Below are 26,152 nucleotides of genomic sequence, written 5' to 3'. Positions count from 1 at the left end.
GCCTTGACCTCTTAAGATTTCCTCTTCCTTAACCCTCCTTCTCTTCTCCTCTCTCCTTCCCTCTCCTCCTCTTCTTTTCTCCTCATCCATCACCAGGTCTTCATCCTTCTTTTTTACTCTTCTTGTCTCTCCTTTTCCTCCTCTCCCTCTCTTCCTTACCCTCTTCTTTATCTTCCTGCTCCTTTTCCCCCATTTCTTCTTTCTTTCGCCCTCTCAGAACTTTCACCAATAAAACAAGTTTCCCTTGGAGCTCAGGAATCAGCTCCTCAAACCTGAGAGGTGGCCTAAGCCATTTGAGCTCAGGGAAGGGGTTGAGGATCCTCAAAGAAGCCTCACCTCCCTCTAAACAGACACCATGCTGGCTTTCTTTGTAATTCTTTTTTCTGTTCAAGCACTCCTCTGGCTGGAAGACTCTGTTTTTGTCTTCTTACCACCTCCCTGGAGAAAGGCTTAGCAGGCCCACCAAACAGAAGGTTTAGTGGTTTCCCCAGAACACTGAAGGTCAGTGAGAATAGGGGCTGAAGGCCAATACTCTTGCTTCCTCACTTGTTTCTTCTTTCTATGGGCCCCTCACACCTGCACTGTGGTCCGTGGACTAGCAGTATCCACATTACCTGGGAGTCTGCTAGAAATGCAGACCCTTAGGCACCACCCCAGATCTATTGAATCAGAATTTTTATTTTAACAAAAATATCCATGAACATTAAAGTTTGAGAAGCCCTGCTCTACATAGACCTCATTCTTCATGTATGGACATAGCCATTTCTAGAAAAACCCATTCTGAGTTTGGTCTCCTAGACCTGTGGAGGGGTAAAGAAGCTGAAAATCAGAGAGACCTGGAGGGCAGTGGTCTCTGGTGATCAAGCGTCTGGTCACCAGATGCCTGGTCACCACTCAGATGCCTGCAGAAGCTGGGCAGGGGCAATAGGCGGGGGCTCTGGTCCTAAGGAATGTAGCTGCTGCTGGGCTCAAGCTCATTGTTGTAAGCTAGGAATACAAGCCCAGGGCTGCCAAACTTTCCAGTGTTTCAAGAGAAGCTGGATTTTTATGTGAAGTCCAGATTTTTATATAAAATATATTGATTTTTTAAAACATATTGTTTAACATCCAACAAACTTTTAAGACACTGTGGTGGGCAAATAAAACAGGAGGTCAATTGTCCAGACTTTCCACTTACAGCCTTTGATTTAGTTTAGGCTTGTGTTTTAAAAGCAGGAGCTATGTTCAATCAAAATCTTACCTGGAAGCTTAATGAGTAAAACAGGTGAAAGGAGAACCACTCTGGTTAAAGTGGACCCACTCAGCCTCTCACATGTCCCCAAGGACAAGAAGTAGCCTCTGAAGGACCCTCCCTACACTCTACAAAAGCACAAGTCAAAAAGTATTGAGAGGTTCTAATCACACACATTTGACAGATGAGGAGACTGAGTAGCTTATCAGAGGTTACACAGCAAGTTAGCAGTCACCCAACTCCTAGTCCAGTGCTCTTCTCCTCTTGGCTCACTAACTTCTTTGCATGGTTCTCTAGCGCAGCCTTCTATCAATGGAAGAATCATTCTACAGAATCTCTGGCAGGTACTTTTCCAGACTCTGCTTGGTTACCTTCAGTGATGGGACTTCATAAGGTTGGACACTAATATGTGAATTTGGCTTTTCAGAGAATCTTTGAACAGATACCTAATATGAGATTTGCAAGTCCTGAATCTATCTAAGTGATTTAACCAACATGTCTGTCTGGATGGAAATTAAATCTGCTCATCTAATTGAAATTCCTCATGCCATTATTTCAGCTCCTGCCTTTGTCCTGAAAATTAATAGTGAATGGGAGAGCAAATTATTTAGTAGACAGGAAGCTGTTTGAGGCTGAAGGCATGGCATGGGAGAAAGATAGAGGGAGGTAAAGAGGAAAGAGTCAGGTGTTAGGAAGAGGTGAACTTGGAGTCACTTCAGTTATACAAATTTGACAGTAGAGAGCCCATGGAGAGCTTAAAGACTTACCAATGGGTCCATATCTTGGTAGAAGGAATGGGCCTTTCATTTGACTGGTCTCTGTGATCAAGCTGAAGTGGCCTGGGGGAGACTATTTGGCCAAGACCCCTACTTTCTAGGGTGATGCTTTCTGTAGCAGCCTATTGAGTAGCATCTGATCCTTTCCCCAGGCTTTGACTGTTGTCTGAAGGAAGACAGGGTTGACTACTTCCTGCTCTTCCCTGATCTGCTTCAAGAGCTGGCTTCAAGTTTCCCTGGGGATCACAGGTTTACAGTGTCAGGGATGTGTTTGGAAAACATGGGGATGAAGAATTGTATTCTGAAGGGAATACCTACCTAGCTGATGTTCCCAAAGAGGAGATGGGAACCCACATGCCCAGTAAATCTTTTTCTTTAAATCAGGAATTCTGCCTGTCCTCAGCATCTCTCACTATTGTGCTTCCAAATATTGATAAAGATGTTTCCCTTTGAGGAGGTGTAGCAAATAAAATTACCTTAATGGCTCCAACAAAATGACAGGAGTTTGGTCTAGAGCTGAGCATCTCACACTTTAATGTGCACATGAGTCACTGGAGAACTTATGAAAATGTTCATGCTGAGTCAGTAGGTCTGGGGTACATCTGGGATTCTGCATTCCTAGTAAGCTCCCAGATGATGTTGATGGGGCTGTTCCAAGCCCCATACTTTTGAGTGGTATCAAGGGGCTAGATTATCTTGATAATTCATTCAGCTGGATTTTTCTTCTCAAAGTCCAAGATTATATTTACGTATGTACCTATATGCACTTCTCACATTGCACTAACATTTTGCTTTAAATTATTTCGTAGTAGCTTATTTGAGGATAACATCTATCATGTTTCCCATTTCTTCCCCTCTGCCTCCACAACCCTTGGCTTCTTGGCAGGACATGCCATCTGCCTCTGCCACTCACTACCTCTTCCTTTTGCTTTCATTTCCTGATGTTCTGGCCCTGACTGAGTCCCTGACATCATTTTCTATCACTAATTATAATTTCCTACACTCTGCCACATTGGCTTTCTCCTATCCCTTGTGCATCACAACCTCATTTCCATCTCTGGACTTTTACCTATGTTGATCCTTCTTGTTTGAAATGCTTTTTCCCCAAAACTTTGAATGACTGGTTTCTTCTAATCATTCCATTACACTGTCAACTCAGATGTCACTTTTTTAGAGGGGCCTACGTAAAGCACTATCTCCCTCCACCAGTCACCTGCTATTACAATATTTAAGATTTTTATAATAATTATTTAGTATTTATACCTTGTTTTTGGTTTTTGGGTTCAATGTCTAAATCTGTCCATTAGAACATAAGCTCCTTGAGGATAGAGACCTAGTCTGTCTTGTTCACTGCTGTATACCTAGCACCTAGACAGACCTTGGTATATAGTAGGCACTTGATACATAATTCTTGGCTGACGGACTGTCTTTCTGGACGTTCTTTCTCATTCATTGAAGACTTTATCTTCTAAATCATCACTTGTCTTAATCCTTTGTTCTGTCTATATAACCTCAACATTCCTGTAGGCGGCCTATTCAGCCTTGATCTCACGCTTAACAACTTTTTTCTTCACTTCATTCAGCAGAACACTTCTGTGATAACACTAAAGATCTTGTCATAACCAGTAACCAACTGGATTACTTCCACAATCTTGATTGGTTTCAAGCATCTTCTCTCTGACTACTGTGTCCTGTTACTCCAGCTCACTTTGATACATTTCCAACAATTCTTCCGCATCATCAGAATCTCCAGTTCATTGGCCCTACCATTCAATTGACCTTACCCATTACCCAGCACCTTTTCTCATGCCCTCTTCTTCCTTGTGTCTGGCTTAGATTCTTTAGTCCACTATTATGGTCACTTCCTTGCACATGCTTGCAACTCTATTATCTATTTCTATTCCCATTGTATTTGCATCTGAATCTCCTCCAGATTTCATGCAACCACCTATCATCTCTATACCTGTGCCTGAAGAGCAAAATAGACTAGAGATAATGGCTACAGTTGGGCTGATTTATTTTTCTTTACCACAAGGTTGAATTAGGCACTCAACATTTATTTTTTTGTGTGTGCCCCTATTCCTAAGAGATACTGATTTTTAGGTTTTTTTTTTTTTTTGTAGATACTTAACATTTCCTAAAAGACCCTACCATATGTCCTTGATGTGTTTACTTTTCCACTCCCTCTCAGACAGTGTCTCTCAACCTTAGTTGCACATTAGAATCATCAAGGGAGCTTTTTAAAATCCTGATGCCCAGGCTTTACCCCATTCCAATGAAATAATAATCCCTGAAGGTGGGATTTAGACATCTATGGTTTTTCAAGCTTCCCAGGTAATTCCAATATGCAGCCAAGATTGAAAGCCACTGTGCTGAGAAAACTATTTCACATTTGCTCCTCCTTTCTGTAACCTCCACTGACAACTCCCTCCATAATCCTCTCTCACCTTCCTGGAGAACATTTTTTAAAACATTACAGGGGCATTTCCTTCCCTTTTATTCACCAAATCTATAGGCTCACCATCACCTGCACATGTACCCATTTCTCTTCTTTTCTGCTAGAGTTCAGGAAGCGACTCTGCTCCTATCAAGGCAAATCTTTTTTGCTTTGGAACCCATCCCCTCTCACTTTCTGAAGGACTTTGCTCCTGCAGGTATCCCCTCTCTCACACTATTGCTTCTCGAACTTTAATGTACATGCAGAACATTGGAGGATCTAGTTGAAATGCAGATTATGAGTAAGTAGATGTGGGATAGGGCCTGAGCTTCTGCATTTCTAACAAGCACCCAGGTGATGATGATATTGTTGGTTTGTCGACCATGCCTCAACTAGCAAAGTCTTATGCAATAAGCCTTTACTCTCATTCTCATCATTGTTACCGATGTGCCCTCATTTGCATGTTAAAACAAACAAAAAAAGATTTCCTTAACCTCATATCCCCTCCCAAATATTATCTTGTCTTACTTCCTTCACAGAAGAACTTCTCAATGAGTTGTCTATACTCATTGTCTCTACTTCTTTACCTTTACTCACTCTTCATTCCCTTCATTCATTCCTCTACCCCTCCAATACGATCTTTCTTATTCTCATGCCAGTGAAGCTACTCTTGTCAAAATTACCAACCTTGTTGCCGGTACAATGGGCATATCATTTAACTTCTCAACATTTCACACACCTAGTCTTGAAACATTCACCTGAATATGATTTCTCCTCATTTTATTTTTACCTTACTGCTTCTCAGTGTCCATAGATAATTTTCTCCTTCTCTATGTAACTTTTATCTAATTGTTAAGAGCCTCAGGACTCATCCAGGGCCCTTTTTATAATCTATGTTCTCTCCTAGATGATTACATCTTGTCGTGGGACTTTAAATACCATCAGTATGAGGAAGACTCCAAAATGTATATGTCCAGCCAGAGCATCTCTCTTGAGCGCCAGGCTTTCATATCTAATTGTTTCCTGACATCCCCTCTAATAATATGACTACTGGGCAACTCACTCTCAATACATCCAAGTGGAAGTCTTGATTTTTTTTCCCTCTTCAAACCTGAGCTTATGCCAGTCTCCCCACATTAGCCAAAATGCCACCATCTACCCAGCATTGCAAAACAAAAACCTAAAGTTATCTGGAATTTATTTTTTCCCCTTACACTCCACATCCAATCCATCATCAAGTTCTGTTATTTCTACCTCTAAAATATATCTCAATTTTTTTACCTCTGTCCATCATCTTTTCTGTTCTTCCAGTCCAACTCACCATCATCTTTACACTGTATGACTAAAACAGTACCTACCTTTTGTCCCTTTTCAATCTACACATAGCAGGCTGAGTTGTCTTTAAATAATGTAAATTGGTTCAATTAATTCTCCTGCTTAAAAATCCCTCAGTTCCCACCTCTATCTCCCTATAGTTCATAGAATAAATCCAGGTTATCTTACTATGATCTTCAAGTCTTTATATGAACTGGCTTCTGCCAAATTTGCCTCCTATCACTCTTCCTCTTTCTCTCTAGGTTTCAGCCTCATTGCGCTTCTAATTCCTGTGATACTACTTGCCAGTTCAATACTTTGGACTTCTGTACTTTCTGTGTTCTATGCCTAGAATACTTTCCCCCTACCTCTTACATGGCTGGCTCGCCTTAAGCCTTTATTCCTCAATTTAAATGCCTTTTCCCTGGAGAAGACTTCCTTATCTAAACTCCCTTTTCTACCCCACCGTTACTCTATCCCTTCACTTTCTTTCTTTTATAGCACTTATATCTATCTGTATTAGCACATTTACTTACCAGATTTACTTGTTTATTGAATAGAAATGAGGGCATGAACTCTGTCCATCTTGTTTACTGCTATGACGTCAGTGCTTAACACACTGTACCTGACACATTGCAGGCACACGTTTATTGAGTTTATGAATGAGTAAATATAGATAGTAACGTATGAACCAAATATTGCTTTGTAACGATAAGAGTTTATAATATACATGTTAGTCTTAGCCCTCCAATATTTAAAATTAGAGTAGTTGTGTGCTTTCCATGTTTACCCGTTTTCACTACTGTACTCCACGCAGTATGGAGAATCAAGGGTTTGAGTTTTTATCCCAGCTTAGCCACTCACTTACTTAGTGACTTTGGGAGTTCCTTCCATTCCCTGGGCTATATCTTCTCAGCAGTAAAATGAGACCGTTGGAGGAAATAATCTTTACAATTATTAAGGCCAACTCTGATATGTATGGATCAGTGATTCTTTAACACACTTAGGTACACAATTAGTGTGTTCATTGTATGACTGAAGAACCTGAGTCACAGATACACTGGGACATGACTGTCTTTCTCTTCATTTGCTCATGGCTCTATGACTGAAGAACCTGAGTCACAGATATGCTGAGACATGACTGTCTTTCTCTTCATTTTGCTCATGACTCTCCACCAGAATGGAGAGCTGGTGCCTGGCTAGGTACCACATAGGCTTCTGGGAGATAACAGGACTTCAAGAGAGTGAACACAGAGATTGTGGAAACCCCTTTTCCAGATTTCTATTGTCCTATCCTGAGTGCTTACTGGCTTCCAGGTCCTGTGCTAAGTACTTTCCTTGGACAGATCTATCTAATCTTTGTAACAACCTTGTTAGCCCTATTCACAGATAAAGAAGCTGTCAAGGCACAGAACATTGAATAATCTGCCCAAGTAAGTGGCAAAGCCAATAACTGAATCCAATCCAAGTTGTTCTGACATAAGGGATTACGCCCTACCAACTACATTATATCTCCTCTAACTACTCATATGGTTCTAGGCAAATAGGTGCTCAAAACATAATGACTGGATTCAACAACATGTAATTATACCTCTGGAATCAACACCTGTTTTTTGCAGGAGTTTCTAGGCACCTATTTTTTGCAGGAATCCCTAGTCTCTCTATTAACACTGGCCTGTTTGTGTTCAGATCCATTCTCCACTCTTCTGAAAATTACATTTCTTAGATTTCCTTGCTTTCTCACTTCTTTTATCCAATGGGAGACACATACAGGAGATTTGTGGCTAGGAGGAAGGGAGAACCTAGGGTATTTCTCCCACCTCCTGTATCAAAGAGGTGTTTTCTGGTGGTATCTGTATACCTCCATGGATCCAGGTCCTCTTGAACAACTCCTCCATTTATGGCACCTGCTTCTCATAGGCTGTCCAACCGGTGATTTTGGTTTCTGTATGGCCTCACCTGTTATCCATCCATCCCTACAAGTGGTAGCAGCTTTCCGTGTTCGTTAAATGCTAGGTTGCTGCACCATCCTCTGTTTGGGCTCTTATCTCTGCAGGTGTGATATATTAAGTGCTCTCAGTTTAAAAGACCTAGGGTGGTTTTTATTTTCCTGATAGGACCTTGGTCGATTTAGATACTTTCTACAATTCCAGGGCTACTCACATCACATAAATTCGTTTAATATCCTTCAGAGCACATATCACAATCTATAAATATCTTGCTTGTTTACTTATTTATTGTCTATCTCTCTTCTCCAAGTAGATTGTAAAGTCTATGAGGAACTTTGTCTTGTATCCTGAGCATCTATCACAATGCCTGACACATAGGGACTAAATAATAATGTTGAATGAATGCATCCACCAAAAAATTTAAAGTTTTTATTGGGTATTTACTATGTGCCAGTCACTTTTGTAGAAGATACCAAAATGAGTAATTCATTTTCACTGCTTCAAAAAAACATAATTCCATCTAAGTGAAAGGGAACAGTAAAATGTTCATACGACCACTGCATTATTTCACTAGGGCTGCCATAACAAAGTACCACAGACTGGGTGGCTTAAACAACATAAGTTTATTTTCTTATAGTCCTGGAGGCCAGAAGTCTGAGAACAAAGTATGAGCGTTTTTGGTTTCTTCTGAGGCCGCTCTTGTTGGCTTGCTTTGTAGATGGCTGTCTTCTTCCTGAGTCGTCAGATTCTGAGGTACTGGGAAGGACTTCAACATATGAATTTTTTTTTGGGGGGGGCGCAATTCAGCCTGTAACAACCAGGAAATAAAAATATTGTTTTTAATTGAGAGAGCAAAATCATAGTGCTATAGGAATCAAATGAAAGATGATAAAATCAGGGCCTGGAGGTATTCCTGGAAAGCTTTCTAAAGGTGGTGTGCCTGGTGCCAGATCTTAAACACTCATGACAGTTTGAATGGGCTGGTTGGCAGGGGAGGAGCATCCAACTCTCATACTCAGCATGAGAGAAGGCCCAGACATGGGAAAGTGAGAGAATATTGTGGAGTCACTGATGCCTGGATTATTAGACTTGAGAGGATGTTGTAAGGTCATCCCAGGAAACCTCCCATTTGATTCAGGAATCTCTTGCCAAAGGGTAATTGAGCTTCTGCTTGTACACCTCCCATGATGGGGTGCTCATTAAGGTACTGCTTCTATCTTTGGCCAGCTCTGTCTGGACAAAAAAATGGCTTGGATGATGCGCAGAAGGTGCTAAAAAGGACAAATAAAGTTGTATGTGTAACAGGGCAGTGATGTCTTCATGCCAATTACCTCCAGGAACTTCTTTCTAATATCATACTTTAACTCCTTTTATTTTGGTTGCAACGTCTGTTTTTGCAAATCCGTCTTTGCCTGACCTGCTCTTCTAGTTAGGACCCTTGGAATCTTGCCTTGTTTGCCCGTGCTACTTTGAGCAGATGTCTTTGAATCTCTGGGCTTCAGTGTTCAAGTCTGTAATGGGGGGGAGGGGCAATTAAGAATCCCTGTTGTGTCCACCTCATAGAGTTACTGTAAGAATTATAAGGGATAATAATAGATGTCAGTGTGACCGACAAAGTCAATTTTTAGCCTAAGTAAAGGTACCAGCCTGTGTTGTGTTCCCCAGAGTTGGGGGAATCATAAAGAGGTGTGCGGTTTCTCCGTTTACCTGTTTTGCTGATGTACATTAAACTCATTCTCAGCAAAATAAGCAAATGGAAAATTCGTCCATCAACAAGCTACCTTTCGTGTTCCTAAAGGTGTGAAGAAGCCTGAAGTGGTGTGTATATGAGAGGGGGAGATAGCTGAGAGAGGCTTGGAAAACTGCAGAGCCTTTTTCTTTTCTTTTTTTTTGAACTTATGCCCCTTGCCTCTTCCAAACCTTCATTTATTTATCTGTAAAATGGAGATACTAATGCCTTCCTCTACAGAGTTGTTCTGAGAAGTGAAAGTAATGCAGATGAAAGCTCTGAGAGAGTACACAAAGAGAGAAGACCCTAGGGGAGGATGCAGAGGGAGGGTGGAGGAGGGAGGCAGGAGAGTGCTGGCATAGCTCCACTGGGGCAGAATCTTATTATTCTGGGATTGGTCAAACACCTCTGGTAACTTTGGAGACGACTTTCCGCTGACTCGACACAATTGGGAAGCCCCACAATAAACAGCATCTAACTCCAGCACAGCGGGAGGCAGGCAGAGGTAGCAGCTGCTTTCTCCTGGGCGGGCGGAGGCTATTCGCCCCCATCCTCTCCCAGCACCCCACCCCCACAGTTCTCAAGCCTTCGTGGGGGACAAAGGCAGCCCTTTGGGACACCCCCCCCCCCACATTCGCACCTCTCCCTGCCAAGACCTCTAGGAGCAGCAGGGCGGATAGACAGAGCCTGCCGTTTGGCATGGAACAACCTGACTGAAGGCGAGGTCCGGGGCGGAGGGGATTGGGCTGTAGGGCTGTGGAGGAGGGGAGGCGGAGGGGGCGCTGGGGCTCTCGCTTGCTTCAACCCAGCCCTCCTAGTCAGCCCGCGACAACTCTCACCAGCTACGGGGCCTCAGAGAAGCCGGACTTCGCGAGCACCATGCAGTGGATAAGGGGCGGATCGGGAATGGTGAGTGCTTGCAGCCTCGGCTTCCCTTGCTTGAGCCTCTCAGTTCCCCCAGCCCCACCTCCCGTTCCTCCGAGGAGCCGCAACGCAGTGAGCCCCCTGGCCTCTGCCCACCGCCCTAGCCGCCGTCCTTGAGACACCAGTGAGCTGCTGTGGCCATTTTAGGAGTCCCTGCTTGCCTGCCTGCCCAGGAACCCCCCTCCCATTCCCCTCCACTTTTCTATCCGAGATTAAGGTGGAATAGGGATGGGGCCAGATGATGTGCCCAGGAACATCCCAGGGGTCATCTGGGAGGCCAGAGAGGAAAGGGGGATGGCAGAGTGCTTTTCTGGAAGCAGTGAAGCTCGCAGGAGGCTGACTAGCTGCCACAGGGTTGTGGGGGGAAGGGGACGGTCACAAAGCCTGGGAATGTGGAGGGGGTCTTATAAGAGAGCTGCATGACTCCCCCGCCCCCAACTAGGTTTCCTGCAACTCCTTCCCCTGATCAACGCCAGGGCATGAGGGACAGAGAGCCATTCTCTACTCTCAGAAAGCTGCCTGGGGGATACCTGAAGTCCTTCCTTGCCTGGGCTGGGGTCACCCTGTCCACACTTGGGGCTTTGTCAAGGAGAGACAGCTGCAGAAACCCACGTTCTGGAAATGGATTTGGGCCACAGTCAGTTAACAGAGCTCTTTTCTCTCTCCCAAGGAGTGTGTGCTTGTTTGTGTGTTTAGTATAATCCTCCAACAGTTCATTTTATGCCATGGTGTTCGCTTCTCCACCTGGAGACCTTGGAATGACTTCCTTTTGCAGAGGAAGTGGTGGCTGCATTTTGATGCCTCTCTGACTTAGCTAGGGGCAGTTTAAGCCTGGTTAGGGACTCAGGGGAGCGGGAGGACACCATGACTTTGTCCTCAGCTGGAAGGCATGGGCAAAATGGTCTTAGAAGGCAGTTAGGTTGGGTCAGCAGACACTGATGGCAATACAGCCCACACTTCTGCACTGCCACCCATAACCCGCAGATGAAAAAAAGTAGCCTGAAGTGGCTGGGCAAAAAATTGATATTTAACTCCTTTTTTGCCTTCATTGTAAAAGGGAGGAAGGAATCTGATGTGGGCTAGGACTATATTCAGAGAAGCTGACCTCTTCTCTTCCTCAGAGTTTCATTCAATCTCTGTTTCAGTGGTTCTTAATGGCATCCAGTTTATATGCCTATGTGCCGGCGCTTCAGGAGACTCTTCTTCCCGACCTCCCCTACTTCCCTGAGGTTTCATTAAAGCTACATCAAATGTTTGTGGAACCAGAAAAGATTAGAGCAGGTAAACACCGTAGAGTCCTTGCTGTCCAACCAGTAAACCTGGGATCCAGAGAGTGGGACAGACTTGCCCAGGGCTACAAACTCCTTGGAGGCAAAGCTGAGTCTAGCACTTGAGTCTCCTGTCACAGACCTCCCCCACTGCTCCATCAATCATCTGTTCAGATGATGCTGAGAGAGGCAGAAAGGAACAGAGTCATGATCTTGGGAAAGGACTTTCTTTGGGATGATCTAGTGCCATGAAATTTACCTGAAAAAAACCCATGCCAGTCCTGGCATTTCTGGCAACTGGGTCAGGGTGAGACTTCCTTCCTCTTCCAAATATATTGAAGTATAGGGGCCCAGAGCCACCACTGACAACAGGTTAAATTAATGGAGAAATTTGAAGTTTTGCCAACTGTGTATGAGAGAGAAAAGGGTGGCAGACATCTTGTGGAGACTACGTAATAAAGGATTGATTGATGGGGGAAAAATCTCAATATTCTTAGAGGACTAAGGCAGTGAATATTATATGATGACAGCGTTTATTTAGCTATTTATCAGAATTCAAGAGATGGGAGTAGTAAACTTTATTCTTGCTTGGGAGGCAGGGAACCTCTAAATTTTGGCCTTGCCACTAATAGAAATCCTTTGGACCTCAGATTTCTTACCTATTAAATGCGGATGTTAATAATCACCAAAATTTCTTTCAGGCCTTAGATTTTCAGCTTCCTAGAAGTATATGTTGCATAAAATTTAATTAATTAGTGGCGCATTACAAACAAATAGGGATTGGGTATCTAGCCACCATTTTATAATGTGGCTAGTTGAAAGATCTTTGCTCCTTGTTCTTTCATTTGCAAGGTGCCTGAAGTACAAACTGAACATTTTATAACAGTGAAATTTCTTTTTAGAACATTTGACTGTAATAACTTATTTCAAGCATTATATGCAAATCATGGTCCTTGAACATAAAGTATTGTTTGAGATTTTACAGAATAAAATCTGTCTCATAGATAAGAGGATGTGAGTTCACATTGGATGGTAAATTATTTATTCATGGCTTCTGCCTGCAATGCCAGTTTGTGCTGGGTTAGCCAGTATGCCTAAAGTGGAAACAACACTATTCTCAGAGTAACAAATCTGAGGTTAAGTGCCTGGCTTTTACATTTCTCAGTCTTGAAGCTATTACCAATTGTCAAACCTACTTTATCCTCAGTATTCTCTTACATAAAATGGTGATACAGTGCCTTTTTTTATAGGTAGTATTGGGTCATTAATTTATTCAACAAAATGTAGAGGATCTACTATGAATTGGCATTGATCTAAGTGCAGGGGAGATCACAATGAAAAAAAAAAGAAAAAAACAAATTCCTCACTTTCATGCTTACATTCTAGGGGTTGGGAGGTTCATTAAACCATAACAGAAATGAATATACACCATATCAGAAGGTGCTAATCACTAGGAAAAAATAAATAAAACCTGTTAAGAGAATAGAGAGACATAGGAAGTTGGATGGTTATAAGATCCATCAAAGCCTCACTAGTTAAGGGACATTTGAGCAAAGATGTGAAGGAAGTACAGGAACAAGCTCTGTGTATATGTTTAGGATAAGAGGATTTTAGGCATAAGGAACATCCAGAAAGAACACAACTGGTTTGTTTAAAGAACAGCAAGGAGGCCAATGTCCTTGGGATAAAGAATTAGTACGTGCAAGGATAGATGAAGTCAGAGAGAAAACAGAAAGCCACTTTTATATGCCATTATTCTGAGTGAGATGGGGAGCCATTGAAAGAATTTTTGTAGATGAGAGACATGATCTGACTTATATTTTAACAAAAGAATAAACTGTAGTGGGACAAGGATGAGAACTGTGAGGAAGCCTAAGTTAGAAGTGATGGTTGCTTGGATCAGGGTGAGAAGGTGGAGATGATCTATGTGAAATGACTGACATCATTACCTATAGATAATACGTGTCTTTCTCCTTTCTTATCAACTCCTTGTACCCTCAGAATGCTAAGAGTGGATCTAAAAAGAACATAGAGTGGGTATATATATGGAGAGGGCATTTCATATCCAAGTCAATGATTGAGTGGTATGCTTTTGGACTTCTGACCATGGTAGCTAATTGAGACTTGATTCTAGGTGGATTACCAGTAAATTAGTACCCTGCTTTCTGGGATTCTGGAGAAGAAGATTAACTGTATTATTAGCACTTCAGGGTTGTGGTATACCTGCTGTTTATCTGTAATATCTGGAATGGATCATTTTTAATACTCTTCTATATGAAAAAATTTCAGTAATTATCAGTACTATTTATTATTTTATTGATCTGTTCTTTAATTTTCAATTACCAAGGAAAACAATACATTTTAATCATAAAGATATTCAAAATTTATCTCATATATAAACTACAATGTGCACTCACTAAACAGAAGTATTACACCTTTAAATTTTCATTGTTTCACTGTTTTAGATTTTAAACACACATAAAACTACAATTGGTCACACAAAATGACAGAATTGAAGTGACCCATATTCTGTTTCTTTTTATAATCACTGCACTATTATTGTTTACTTTCAACCTACTGTATAAATGCTGGAACATATATTACCAGAGGGATTACAGACACAAAACTGACCCAAAGCTATCTTGAATGATTTTGAACCTTTACAAACTGAGATTAGCTGAATGAACACTTGTAGTTAACACTGTGTGTGTCAGGGGCCAACGAATAGCTGAGAGTTATCTGAGTCAACTTCCATGTAGAATAAAATGTCGATTAGAGGATAAATAAAAATATGCTAATTTCAAACTTCATATACATTATTAAAAGTCAATAGTAACCACAACAATTGTTTTGGACTTTGACCAACCAAAGATTTTTTTTTCTTTTTTTTAAGGAAGGAATTTTTTTTTTTTTTTTAGCACACAGATGATTAATCATTCAACTTGAGGGAAGGAATGTTTTATTGCTAACATTGTTTAAAATTGCTGGTGCTTAGTGATAGAAAACACTTTGACTTTTAGTCTTTAAAAAAATTGTCTATAGCTAGTGTACTCTTTTATTGCCTGTACTAACTGTACTAAGGGTTGTCTTCTCCCATTGCCCCATCTTTGATATGTCACCACTTTGGAGAAGAGTATGGAATTGTGGACCAATTCCATGCCAACTGCCACACGACATGAGTAAGAGTCATTTATGACTCAGTGGCAATCTTCACATAGGCAAGATGGAATGACCAACTGCAAAGTTTAACAGCTGATTTTATTTTACTCAGCTAACACACAGGTTTTATTTTTTCACATACAAAATCAGGAGAGAGGCATACCTGGGCCAGTATGGCAGCTTCAGGAAGTCTTTCGAGACTTTTCTTCTCTATCATCCATGGCATTTGGCTTCCATTATTCATGGTCCACGAGGAGTGCTAAAGCTTAAGAAAATCTATTAACATTCATAATTTGGGAAGGGAAAAGAGAAGGAAAAGTTCTTGACCCCTTCTTTTTAAGAAGTCTTCTCAAAAGTCCTATTTAATACTTCTAATTATATCTCATTGAAGAACTGAGTCACATGGCTGCTGCTGGCTGCAAGGGAAGCTAGGAAATGCAGTCATATAAACTAGTTAGCAATGTGTACTCCTAAAAATTGGGGTTGGGCTTTCTAATACAGAGGAAGAAGGGAAGAATGGTGTTTTTGTGAGATAACCTGCAGTCATTGTCATGCTTAGTTGAACTACATGCCTGTGATTGTAGAAATGGAAAATCTAAGGGCTTGTACTCAGCTTTGGGCTGTGGGCCAAAGCCTGATAGATGTTGTTAATAGTAAAAATGCTGCCATCAATCTTGTGAAGAATCAATAAAGACTTGACATACCTAGTCCTCCTATGATTCCTACTAGTGACAGTTCTTTTGTGAAACTAGATGGATGGTTATATGGTTTGGCTGTGGAATTGTAGTTCCCATAATCCCCATGTGTCATGGGAAGGACCTCGTGGAAGGTAATCAAATCATGGAGGCAGTTACTCTCATGCTGTTCTCGTGATAGTGAGTGAGTTTTCACAAGATCTGATGGTTTTATAAAGGGCAGTTGCCCTGCACAGGCTCTCTTGTCTATGACCATGTAAGATGTGCCTTTCCTTCTCCTTCACCTTCTGCCATGATTGTGAGGCCTCCCCACCCATGTGGAACTGTGAGTCCATTAGACCTCTTTTTCTTTATAAATTACCCAGTATCAGGTATTTCTTCATAGCAATATGAAATGGACTTATAAAGTAAATTCGTACCCATAGAGTGGGGTACTGCTATTAACCCCAAAATATGGAAGTGACTTTGGAACTAAGTAATGGGCAGAGGTTGGAACAGTTTGGAGGACTCAGAAGAAGACTGCAAGATATGGGAAAGTTTGGAGCTTCCTAGAGGCTTGTTGAATGGTTTTGACCAAAAAGTTCATGCTGAGGGGAGTCTCAGATGGAGATGAGGAACTTACTGAGAACTAGAGCAAAGGTGATTTTTGCTATACTTTAGCAAAGAGACTGGCAGCATTTTGCCCTGCCCTAAAGATCTGTGGAACTTTGAACTTGAGATAGGTGATTTAGGGTATCTGGTAGAAGAAATTTCTAAGGAGCAAAGCATTCATAATGTGACTTTGGTGCCCTTAAAAGCATTCAGTTTTATTAATTCACAAAGATATGGTTTATAATTAGAACTTATGTTTAAAAGGGAAGCAGAGTGTAAAAGTTCAGAAAATTTGCAGGGTGGCGATGCAGTAGAAAAGAAAAACCCATTTTGTGGGGGAGAAATTGAAGTTAGCTTCAGAAATTTTGATAAGTAACAAGGAACCAAATGTTAATTACCAAGACAATGAAGAAAATGTCTCCAGGGCATGTCAGAGGTCTTCACAGTGGCCCCTCCTATCACATGCCTGGAGGCCTAGGAGGGAAAAATGGTTTCATGGGCCAGGCCCAGGACCTTGCTGCTTTGTGTTGTCTTAGGACTTGGTACCCTGCATCCCAGCTGTGGCTAAAAGGGGCCAACATGGAGCTGAAGTCATTGCTTCAGAGGGTACAAGTCCCAAGCCTTGGCAGATTACACATGATGTTGGACCTGTGGGCACACTGAAGTCAAGAATTGAGGTTTAGGAACCTCTCCACCTAGATTTCAGAGGATGTATGAAATGCCTGGATGTCCAGGAAGAAGTCTGAGGCAGAGGTGAAGCCCTCATGGAGAACCTCTCCTCAGGCAGTGTGGAAGGGAAATGTGGGGTTGGAGCTCCCACACAGAGTCCCCACTGTGGCACTGCCTAGTGGAGTTGTGAGAAGAGGGCCACTGTCCTCCAGACCCCAGAATGGCAGATTTGACAGCTTGCACCATGTGTCTGGGAAAGTCACAGACACTCCATACCAGCCATGAAGGCAACCTGGAGGAGGACTGTACCCTGTAAAGCCAGAGGTGCATACTTGTCCAAGGCTGTGGGAGTCCACCTCTTGTTTCAGAGCGACCTGATGTGAGACACAGAGTAAAGGGAGATTATTTTGGAGCTTTAAGATTTGCATTGGACCTGTAAATCCTTCATTTTGGCCAATTTATCCCATTTGGAACAGGTGTATTTACCCAGTGCCTTTGTATCTAGACATCTTAGTGTCTATAATTTCATCATATCTAGGAAGTAACTAACTTCCTTTTTATTTTCCAGACTCATAGGCGGAAGGGACTTGACTTGTCCCAGATGAGACTTTGGACTTGAACTTTTGAGTTAATGCTGGAGTGAATTAAGGCTTTGGGGGACTCTTGGAAGGGCATGATTGTGTTTTGAAATGTGAGGACATGAGATTTGGGAGGGGCCAAGGTGAAATGCTGTGATTTGGCTGTGTCCCCACCCAAATCTCATTTTTAGTTTTAGTTCCCATTATCCCCATGTGTCATGGAAGGGACCTGGTGTGAGTTAATTGAATCATGGGGTCAGTTATCCTCAGGCTGTTCTTGTGATCGTGCGTGAGTTCTCACAAGATCTGATGGTTTTATAAGGGGCTTTTCCTCCTCTTTGCTCCACACTTCTCCTTGCTGCCGCCATGTGAAGATGGATGTGTTTGCTTCCCCTTCTGCCATGATTGTGTTTACTGAGGCCTTTCCAGCCAATGCTGAACTGTGAGTCAATTACACCTCTTTTCTTTGTAAATTTCCCAGTCTCAGGTATGCCTTTATTAGCAGTGGGAGAATGGGCTAATATATGACATGCTTCATGGAGCTAGGAGATGCAAAATAGAGCAGTGTTTCTGGAGGATTTAGGTGAAGGACGTGACTAGTACAGTAGTATAATCTCAGCACTGGTGAGTTACAGATGCTTGGACAGTCTTACATTGTAGATATCTAGTAGGCAGTTGGTGATCAGATATTGAGCTCAAAGGGGATGGGAGGCATCCCATCCCCTCTGAGGGTAGATGAACTACCTAGCATTTAAAAATGCTGTATAGCCTGGGAAAGTGAGAGGTAGGAGCAGAACGTGAACCTCATTCTTTTTTAATTCTAACCTAGAACAGACCCAGTCCACTCTGTTATCTACTGTCTAGAATTTTCATGGCAGCACTATTGTTTCAGGCTTTACTCTCTGCAGAGCTCATGTTGCTTCTGGACTGTCTGAGCTATAATGTCCAAGTTGGATGACCTCGGGGATAATCTAGTTCAACTCCTTAAACCAGGGGTCAACAAACTATAGCTTGATGGCCAGATCTAGCCAACAAGATAAGAATGATTTTTACATTTTTAAATGGTTAGAAAAATACCAAAAGAAGAATAGTGTTTGGTGGTACAAGTAGATGAAATTGTAATGAAATTCAAATTTCAGCATCCATAAATAAGGTTTCATTGGAATACAGCCATGCCCATTCATTTCCTTATTGTGTATGGCTGCCTTTGTGATACAAAAGCAGAGTTGAATAGTTGTTACAGAGACCATATGGCCCAAAAAGCTTTAAAAAATTAGAATTTGGCCCTTTACAAAAAAGATTTGCAGAATCCTGGCTCTGAGTCCTAAGGTTACCATGGCAGTGCCTTGGGGAGGGGGAGAAAGAGCAGGAAGGAATGTGAATCTCTCACCTCTAGTCTAGAGCATCTGGGCTTTTGCTTTATACATTGGGTTGTTGCTTAAGATTTTGGAAAAAAACCATTTTTTTCTCATCCTGCATTCCCTCTAGCCCCCACACAAAATGTTTGAGTACTACTAATTATAGATTGTGAACACCAAGGTTCAGAAAAGGAGAGTGCTTGACCCAAGACCATGCAGCTACTCAGTAATTGGAATAAGAATCCACAGATCTGAATTCTCAGTTGAGTGTGCCTTCTTCTGTGAGGTAAATTTAGTAGGGCCAAGGTAAGGGAAGCTCACCTGTTATGTATGTGCCAGTTATCTTAAATGTTATCCCAATCAATCTTCACATTAGCCTCAATAAAATTAGCCCCTTAATGTCTACATGTGTTCATTTGTTAGTTTATAAGTTCATACAACAGATATTCACTGTGTCAGGTACTGTTCTATCCATTGGAGATGTGGCAGGGAACAAAACAGAAAAATGTCTCTATCTTCCCAGAATTCATAGCGTAGTCCAGCTTGGAAACAGGAATAGACAGCTTAGGCATCTTTTTCATGGTTAAATATAGGGCAACATAAGATTTGAAATTCAGATCTATTTACCTGCAAAAGCCTTACTCTTTGCACAACCCACTTATCCATTCATGACCCATCTACTCCCAGTTCCTCTGTGTGCCTCTCATCCACCCACTGATCCACTCACCTATACACGCATCCTCTCATTCACCCATCAGTTCCTCCATCTTTCCATCCATCTATCCATCTGTTCATCTATCCAATTTATTGATTACTTATAAATTGCTGGGTGCTTGTGATACTGTCCCAGTATCACTGGCTTTTACTCTTCTGCCTTGGTGTTAGTAACAGTGTAATGGTTAGGATCACAGACCATGGACCCAGATCCCCTGCAATCAAACACTTGCTCTGGGTACTTTTTGTTTGTGTGGTCCTGGGCATCCCATTTGACCGATATCCTTATCTTTAAAGGTGGGAAGATATTAGTGCATGCCTATTTCATAGGGTAGTTGTAAGGATAAAATGAGTGAATACATGCAAAGCACCTTGAACAATGCCTGATACAGAGTAAAAGCCATATAAATAATTGTTGTTATTATTTCTACATTTCCTTCAGAGTCAGAGACCATCCCAGTTGGCTCAGAAACACAACTTTATTTGAGCAGGATTACTGACTAATCGTGTTGCACCCCTCAAGGTCCTTTCAAGTTAATCTGAGAAGGAAATTTATGTCAATACTAAAGAAATCAGTGTTTCTTCTCCCATGTAATAGATTCATGACAAAAATTATATATTTATCCACTCTCCCCTGTAATAGATGCATGGTAAAAATTGTGTCATTACCCTGAATAGTTAATACATGTGTAGAGTATAAAACTCAATGATTATGGAAGGTAATATGGTAAAAAATAAGTCTCCATTCTTTCCCTCGTTCTGTTACCTGGTCCTTGTCCCCAGAAGCAGCCTCAGATATCAGTCTCTTAAGTGTTTATGCTAAGATATTCTGTGACTTCATGAGCATATACCTAAGTACACAGAAACACACACAATTTCTTCATATAGATTCTTATATTTTTATACTTAGCTATTTTTTAATTAACAATATGTCTTAGAGATTATTATATATTAGTACAATGGATAACCTTCCTTTTTTATGGCTACATAGTCATAAGTCCGAAGATCCTAGTTTCTGTTGCTGTGCAGAAGCTCTTTAGTCCTCTGTTGATGGTGAATTGGGTTATCTCCAGTCATTAGACATGATAAACAATGCTGAAAATGGATGTTTAGCCAGAAGCTTTGATTTCTGAGGCACTGTACTAGACTGAGGTATGGGAGAGTCAATGGAAGATGTGCTTTATGTCTTCAAGGAGCTTAGGATTGATTAGGGGGGAAATAAAGACAGACTGGACCAAATGCTATAGAAATGTATAAAGAAGATAATATAAGGAAATAGGGGAGCAAGAACATGGTGGGTGAAGGGTTCAGGGTATTGAGTGGGGCTTCCAAGAGACAGTATTTAAGTGTATTTTTTATTTTATTTTATTTTTTATTTTTTTCTTCCAATTTTTATTTCAGGTTTAAGGAGTGCATGTGTGGGTTTGTTATACGGGCAAATTGTGTATCATGGGATTTGACGTATAGATGATTTCTTCATCCAGGTAATAAGCATATACTCAATAGGTAGTTTTTCAAACCTCACCCTCCTTCACCCTCAAGAAGGCCTCAGTGTCTGTTGTTCCCTTTTTGGGTCTATGTGTACTCAGTGTTTATTTCCCATTTGTAAGTGAGAACATGCAGTACTTGGTTTCCTGTTTCTGTGTTAATTCGCTTAGGATAATGACCCCCAGCTCTATTCGTGTTGCTGCAAAGGACATGATCTCGCTTTTTTGTGGCTGTGTAGTATTCCATGGTGTATATGTACCACATTTTCTTTATCCAATCCACTGCAATGGACATCTAGGTTGGTTTTATATCTTTGCTATTGTGAATAGTGGTGTGATGCATATACCTGTGCATATATCTTTATGGTAGAATGATTTATATTCCTTGGCTATATACCCAGTAATGGGATTGCTAGGTCAAATAGTATCTTTGTTTTAAGTTACTTGAGAACTCTCCAAACTGCTCTCCACAGAGACTGAACTAGTTTACATTCCCACCAACAGTGTATAAGTGTTGCCTTTTCTCTGCTACCTCATCAGCATGTTATTTTTTGACTTCTTAATAATAGGCATTCTGACTAGTGTGAGATGGTATCTCATTGTTGTTTTGATTTGAATTTCTCTAGTGATTGTGTTGAATTTTTTTTTCATATGCTTGTTGGCCACATGTATGTCTTCTTTTGAGATATGTCTGTTCATGTCCTCTTCCCATTTTTAAATGAGGTTATATATATATATATATATATATATATATATTTTTTTTTGCTTGTTGATTTAAGTTCCTTGGAGATTATGGATATTAGAGCTTTGTGGGATATATAGTTTGCAAACATTTTCTCCCATTCTGTAGGTTGTCTGTTTACTCTGTTGATAGTTTCTTTTGCTGTACAGGAGCTCTTTAATTAGGTCACATATGTCAATTTTTATTTTTGTTGCAATTATTCTTGGTGTCTTTGTCATGAAAGCTTTTCCATGGCCTATGTCCAGAATAGTGTTTCTAAGTTATCTTCTAGAGTGGTTATATAAACTGCATTTTTACAGCCTTTCACATGGCACAGTTGCTTGGGGTGGGGAGTAGGCATGGTAGGTGAGGCATGAGATGTTCCAAGCAGAGGGTACAACATAAGATAATGAATCAAGACATTAAAGAAATAGTAAGTTCTGGAAGTAGCACATTGGTGTTCTGGTGTAGCTGGAGCCTGCAATCCTGGCAATGTGGACTGGGGCTAGAACAAGAAGAGCTCAGAAGCTTTGCCTGGTAGAAAGGATAATGATATGATGAAACAAAGTAGTGGAGGATTCCTTTGGTGACAGAGGACACAGGCAGAGTGGGTGGGAAAAGGAGAAGGGTTGCATTTCACAACTGGAGGCAAATTACACAGATATTATGATAGGTGATCTCAATTACTCTGACTGAAATGAATGTCTGTTGTAGAAATTTCATGGGAAAAAAGTATGATTACAAGTCAGATGGACCTGGGTTTGAGTCCTGCCTCCACCAGCAGCTGTCACCATGTGTCCTTGATCAAATTGCTAAACCCTCTGAACTTCAGGATCCTTGTCAATTAAATGAGGGTAATATCCTGTATTAGTAAAGGCTCTTTAGAGAAATAAAACCAATATGACGGATGAATGAGTGGATAAGTAGGTAGGTAGGTAGATAGATGATAGATAGATAGATAGATAGATAGATAGATAGACAGACAGATATTATGATAGATTTGCTCATGATTATGGAGGCTGAGAAGTCCTAAGATCTGCCTTCTGCAAGCTCAAGTCCCAGGAGAGCAAATGTGCAGGTATAGCCTCAGTATGAAGGCCTGAGAACCAGGAGAACTTATGGTGTGAATTCCAGTCAGAAAGCCAGCAGGCTTGAGACACAAGAAAAACTGATGTTTCAGTCCAAGTCTTAAGGCTAGAAAAAAACAATGTCCCAGCTCAAGCAGTTAGGCAGGAAGAATTCCCTTTTACTCGGTCTTTTTGTTCTATTCATATCTTCAATTTATTGGATGGGGGCTCACCCACATTGTGGAGGTCAATCTTCTTTACTTTGTCTAGTGATTCAAATGTTAATTGCATCCAGAAAAGTCCTCACAGACACACCCAGAGTAATGTTTGATCAAATATCTGGGCAACCTGTGGCTCAGTCAAGTTGATAAATTAAAATTAAATATCACATAGTCCTCACTTGTCTTCCCAGTCTGCTGTAAGAATCACATAATTGAGTAGATATAGATGGGAAAGTGCTGTGTGAACCGTGCTACTGTGTATCAATGTGGGGCGTGATTATTATTCCTGACAGTCCAGAGGAGACACATACTTGGGTGGGCAGAGTATGATCTTTCCCACTTCTCCAAATTCATGCATCAGAAAATCATACCTAACTTTCTTCTCTGAGTGCTAAGAAATCCAGTAGGAATTTTATACACAAGGAACAACCCCTCCTGCCCCAACCCAAGGTTTCCTGGATTCTGTGCTAGAGAAAAGACTTAGAAAAACACCAAACAGCCCTATGACATAATGTGAAAAGCATCTTCTTAAGATATCATTGCTCTGTAAAATTTTCATATGATGCTGATTTTGTTTTGTGTGTGTGTGTGTGTTAGAATGTGACTAGTTCTGCAAGTGATTAAGCTGCTAGATAATGCAAACTAGGCAGCAGAGAAATGCATTTAGCTATCTCCAAGAGATCCTATTGCCATGAGGAGATATGCTGTCAAAGGGTCAGCCTAGCACATGAGGGAGGTGACATTTCAGCTGAGTCAGTTGTGTAGAGACTTGGAGAAAGATCCTGACACATTTGGATTACAATTTTTTAAAAGTTGAAGAGACTGTGAGGCTTATGGGAAGTTGAGGGGAGGCAGCAGGAATAGCATATGCAAAGGCCTTCAGGTTGAAACAACTTGGTGCACTTGAAAGATAGAAAGAATGCTAGTGTGACTGGCACAGGGAGAGAGGGAAACAAGTGGCATGATAGGAAGGTAGAGAGTAAGGCAGAACCAGCTCACAAAGAACCTTGTAAGCCCAAGGAAAGTATGGATTGGCTATACTCAAAGTCAGTGTGGTTCAGTGGTCAATGCACAGACTCTGAAACCATAGTCCCTGGGTTCAAATTCTGACTGTGTCTCTTCTTAGCTATATGACCTTGAGCATGTTACCTATTATTTCTGTGCCTCAGGAATGCCCTCTGAAAAGTGAGGATAATAATGATACTATTCATACTGTTATTGTGAGGATTGAGTTAACATGTTCACAGTGTGCATGGTGGTACTGGGTACATGGCAAGTATTATTTATTTTAAATACAATAGGAAGTGTTTGAAGAAGTGGAATGATAGGGTCTGCTTTGTGATCCAAGAAAATGAGTTTTGCAGGCTCTATAGAGAATAGATAGGAGACGGTGAAAGTGGAAATGATAAGCCGGATTGAGTGGCTGCTGCAAAAATGCATGCAGCTATTGGAGTTGGATAAAAGAGGGAAGACTGATGTCCATTTTGGAAATAAAATCAATAGGACTTTCTGGTGAATTAATTCAGAGAGATAGAGGACAGAAAGGAAACAAGAAAGATGACCCCTAGGTTTCTGGCTCTGCTGCTGACCGGCTATGTAATTTTGGGCAAGTGACTTAACCTGTTTAAGCTTCAATTTCCTTATTTATTAGTGAGGGTTCTCCAGAGAAACAGAACCAATAGGATATATACATATATAGAGAAAGAGAGATTTTAAGGAAGTGGCTCACACAGTTTTGGTGGTGCAAGTCTAAAATCTGCCTGGGTAGGTCGGCAGGCCAGAGACCCAGAGGAGAGTTGCAGTCAGAGTCCAAAGGCAGTCTGCTGGCAGAATTTCTTCTTGCTCAGGGAATGTCAGTCTTTAATTCTGTTAAGATCTTCAGTCTGGGCATGGTGACTAACGACTGTAATCCTAGCGCTTTGGGAGACTGATGCAGGTGGGTCACTTGAGGTCAGGACTTAAAGACACAGCCTGGCCTACATGGTGAAACCCTCTATTTACTAAAAATACAAAAATTAGCCGGACTTGGTGGCTCACGCTTGTAATTCCAGCTACTCAGGAGGCTGAGGCATGAGAATCGCTTGAACCTGAGGTATGAGAATCACTTGAATTGCTTGAGGCAGAGGTTGCAGTGAGTTGAGATCATGCCACTGCACTGCAGCCTGGATGACGGAATGAGACTTTGTCTCCAAAAAAAAAAATTGTTCAACTGATTGGGTGAGGCCCACCTACATTATGCAGGGTATTCTGCCTTACTCAAAGTCCACCAATTTACATGTAAATCTCATCTATAAAAATACCTTGACATAAATATCTCGAATAATTGACCAATTATCTGGGCACTGTGGCTCGGCTAAGTTGACACATTAAATTAACCATCATGCCTTTTCTGTGAAACTGGAATAATGATAATATCCAGTCATTGGTACTATTGTTTTCTGGATAAAATAATATTCATTTAAAGCACTTGGCACCGTGTCTTTTATATAGCAAGGGCTCAATTAATGATAGCCTTTACTATTTCAATGTATTAATAATCCTTCACATTCATTTGATATTTCATATTTTCAAAGTACCTTCACAAGATACACAAATAGCCAACAAACATGGAAAAATGCTCAACATTACTAATTATCAGGGAAACGCAAACTAAAACCACAATGAGATACAACCTTACTCAGCCAGAATAGCCAGTATTAAAATGTCTACAAACAAAAGATGTTGGTGTTGATGTGGTGAAAAGGAAACACTTACACACTTCTGGTGGAAATGTAGTGTATTAGTTTGTTTTCACGCTGCTGATAAAGACATACCTGAGACTGGGGAATTTGCAAAGAAAGAGGTTTAATTGGACTTAACAGTTTCACATGGCTGGGGAAGCCTCATAATTATGGTGGAAGGCAACGAGGAGCAAGTTACATTGCACGTGGATGGCAGCAGGCAAAGAGAGAATGTACTGGCAGGAGAAATGCCAGATGCTTATAAATCATGAGAACTTGTGAGAACTCACTCACTATTATGAGAACAGTATGGAGGAAACTGCTCCCATGATTTAATTATTTCTACCTGGCCCCACCCTTGACAAGTAGGGATTATTACAATTTAAGGTGAGATTTAGGGTCGGGGCGCAGAGCCAAACCATATTATTCCACCCCTGTCCCTTCCCAAATGTTATGTTTTTACATTTGAAATCAATTTTGCTTTTCCAACAGTCCCCCAAAGTCTTAACTTATTTTAGCATTAACCCAAAAGTTTACAGTTTAA

The 26,152-nt window shown here is 41.2% G+C and overlaps 1 protein-coding gene across 4 annotated transcripts in view; it reads left to right on the top strand.

The window, feature by feature from the left end:
- ARHGEF9 (Cdc42 guanine nucleotide exchange factor 9) overlaps nt 1-26,152 on the top strand; it is a 179,438-nt gene that overhangs the window by 7,854 nt on the left and 145,432 nt on the right. For 3 of the 4 annotated variants that reach the window (XM_032255782.1, XM_032255780.1, XM_032255770.1), the window contains exon 1: nt 9,398-10,345. The exons of the other annotated variant lie outside the window; for it this stretch is intronic. In XM_032255782.1, the coding sequence (XP_032111673.1) occupies nt 10,316-10,345 (30 nt within the window). In that variant the 5' untranslated portion in view covers nt 9,398-10,315. Of the gene's footprint in view, nt 1-9,397; nt 10,346-26,152 lie in introns of those variants that run through there. 4 annotated transcript variants of the gene reach the window in all.

This window comes from Sapajus apella, unplaced genomic scaffold (genome assembly GCF_009761245.1).
Source record: "Sapajus apella isolate SASKATOON/1434 unplaced genomic scaffold, GSC_monkey_1.0 scaffold91, whole genome shotgun sequence".
Classification (NCBI taxonomy): domain Eukaryota; kingdom Metazoa; phylum Chordata; class Mammalia; order Primates; family Cebidae; genus Sapajus; species Sapajus apella.
The sequence above is the reverse complement of the archived record's forward strand: the minus strand, read 5'-3'. Positions and strand labels throughout refer to the sequence as shown.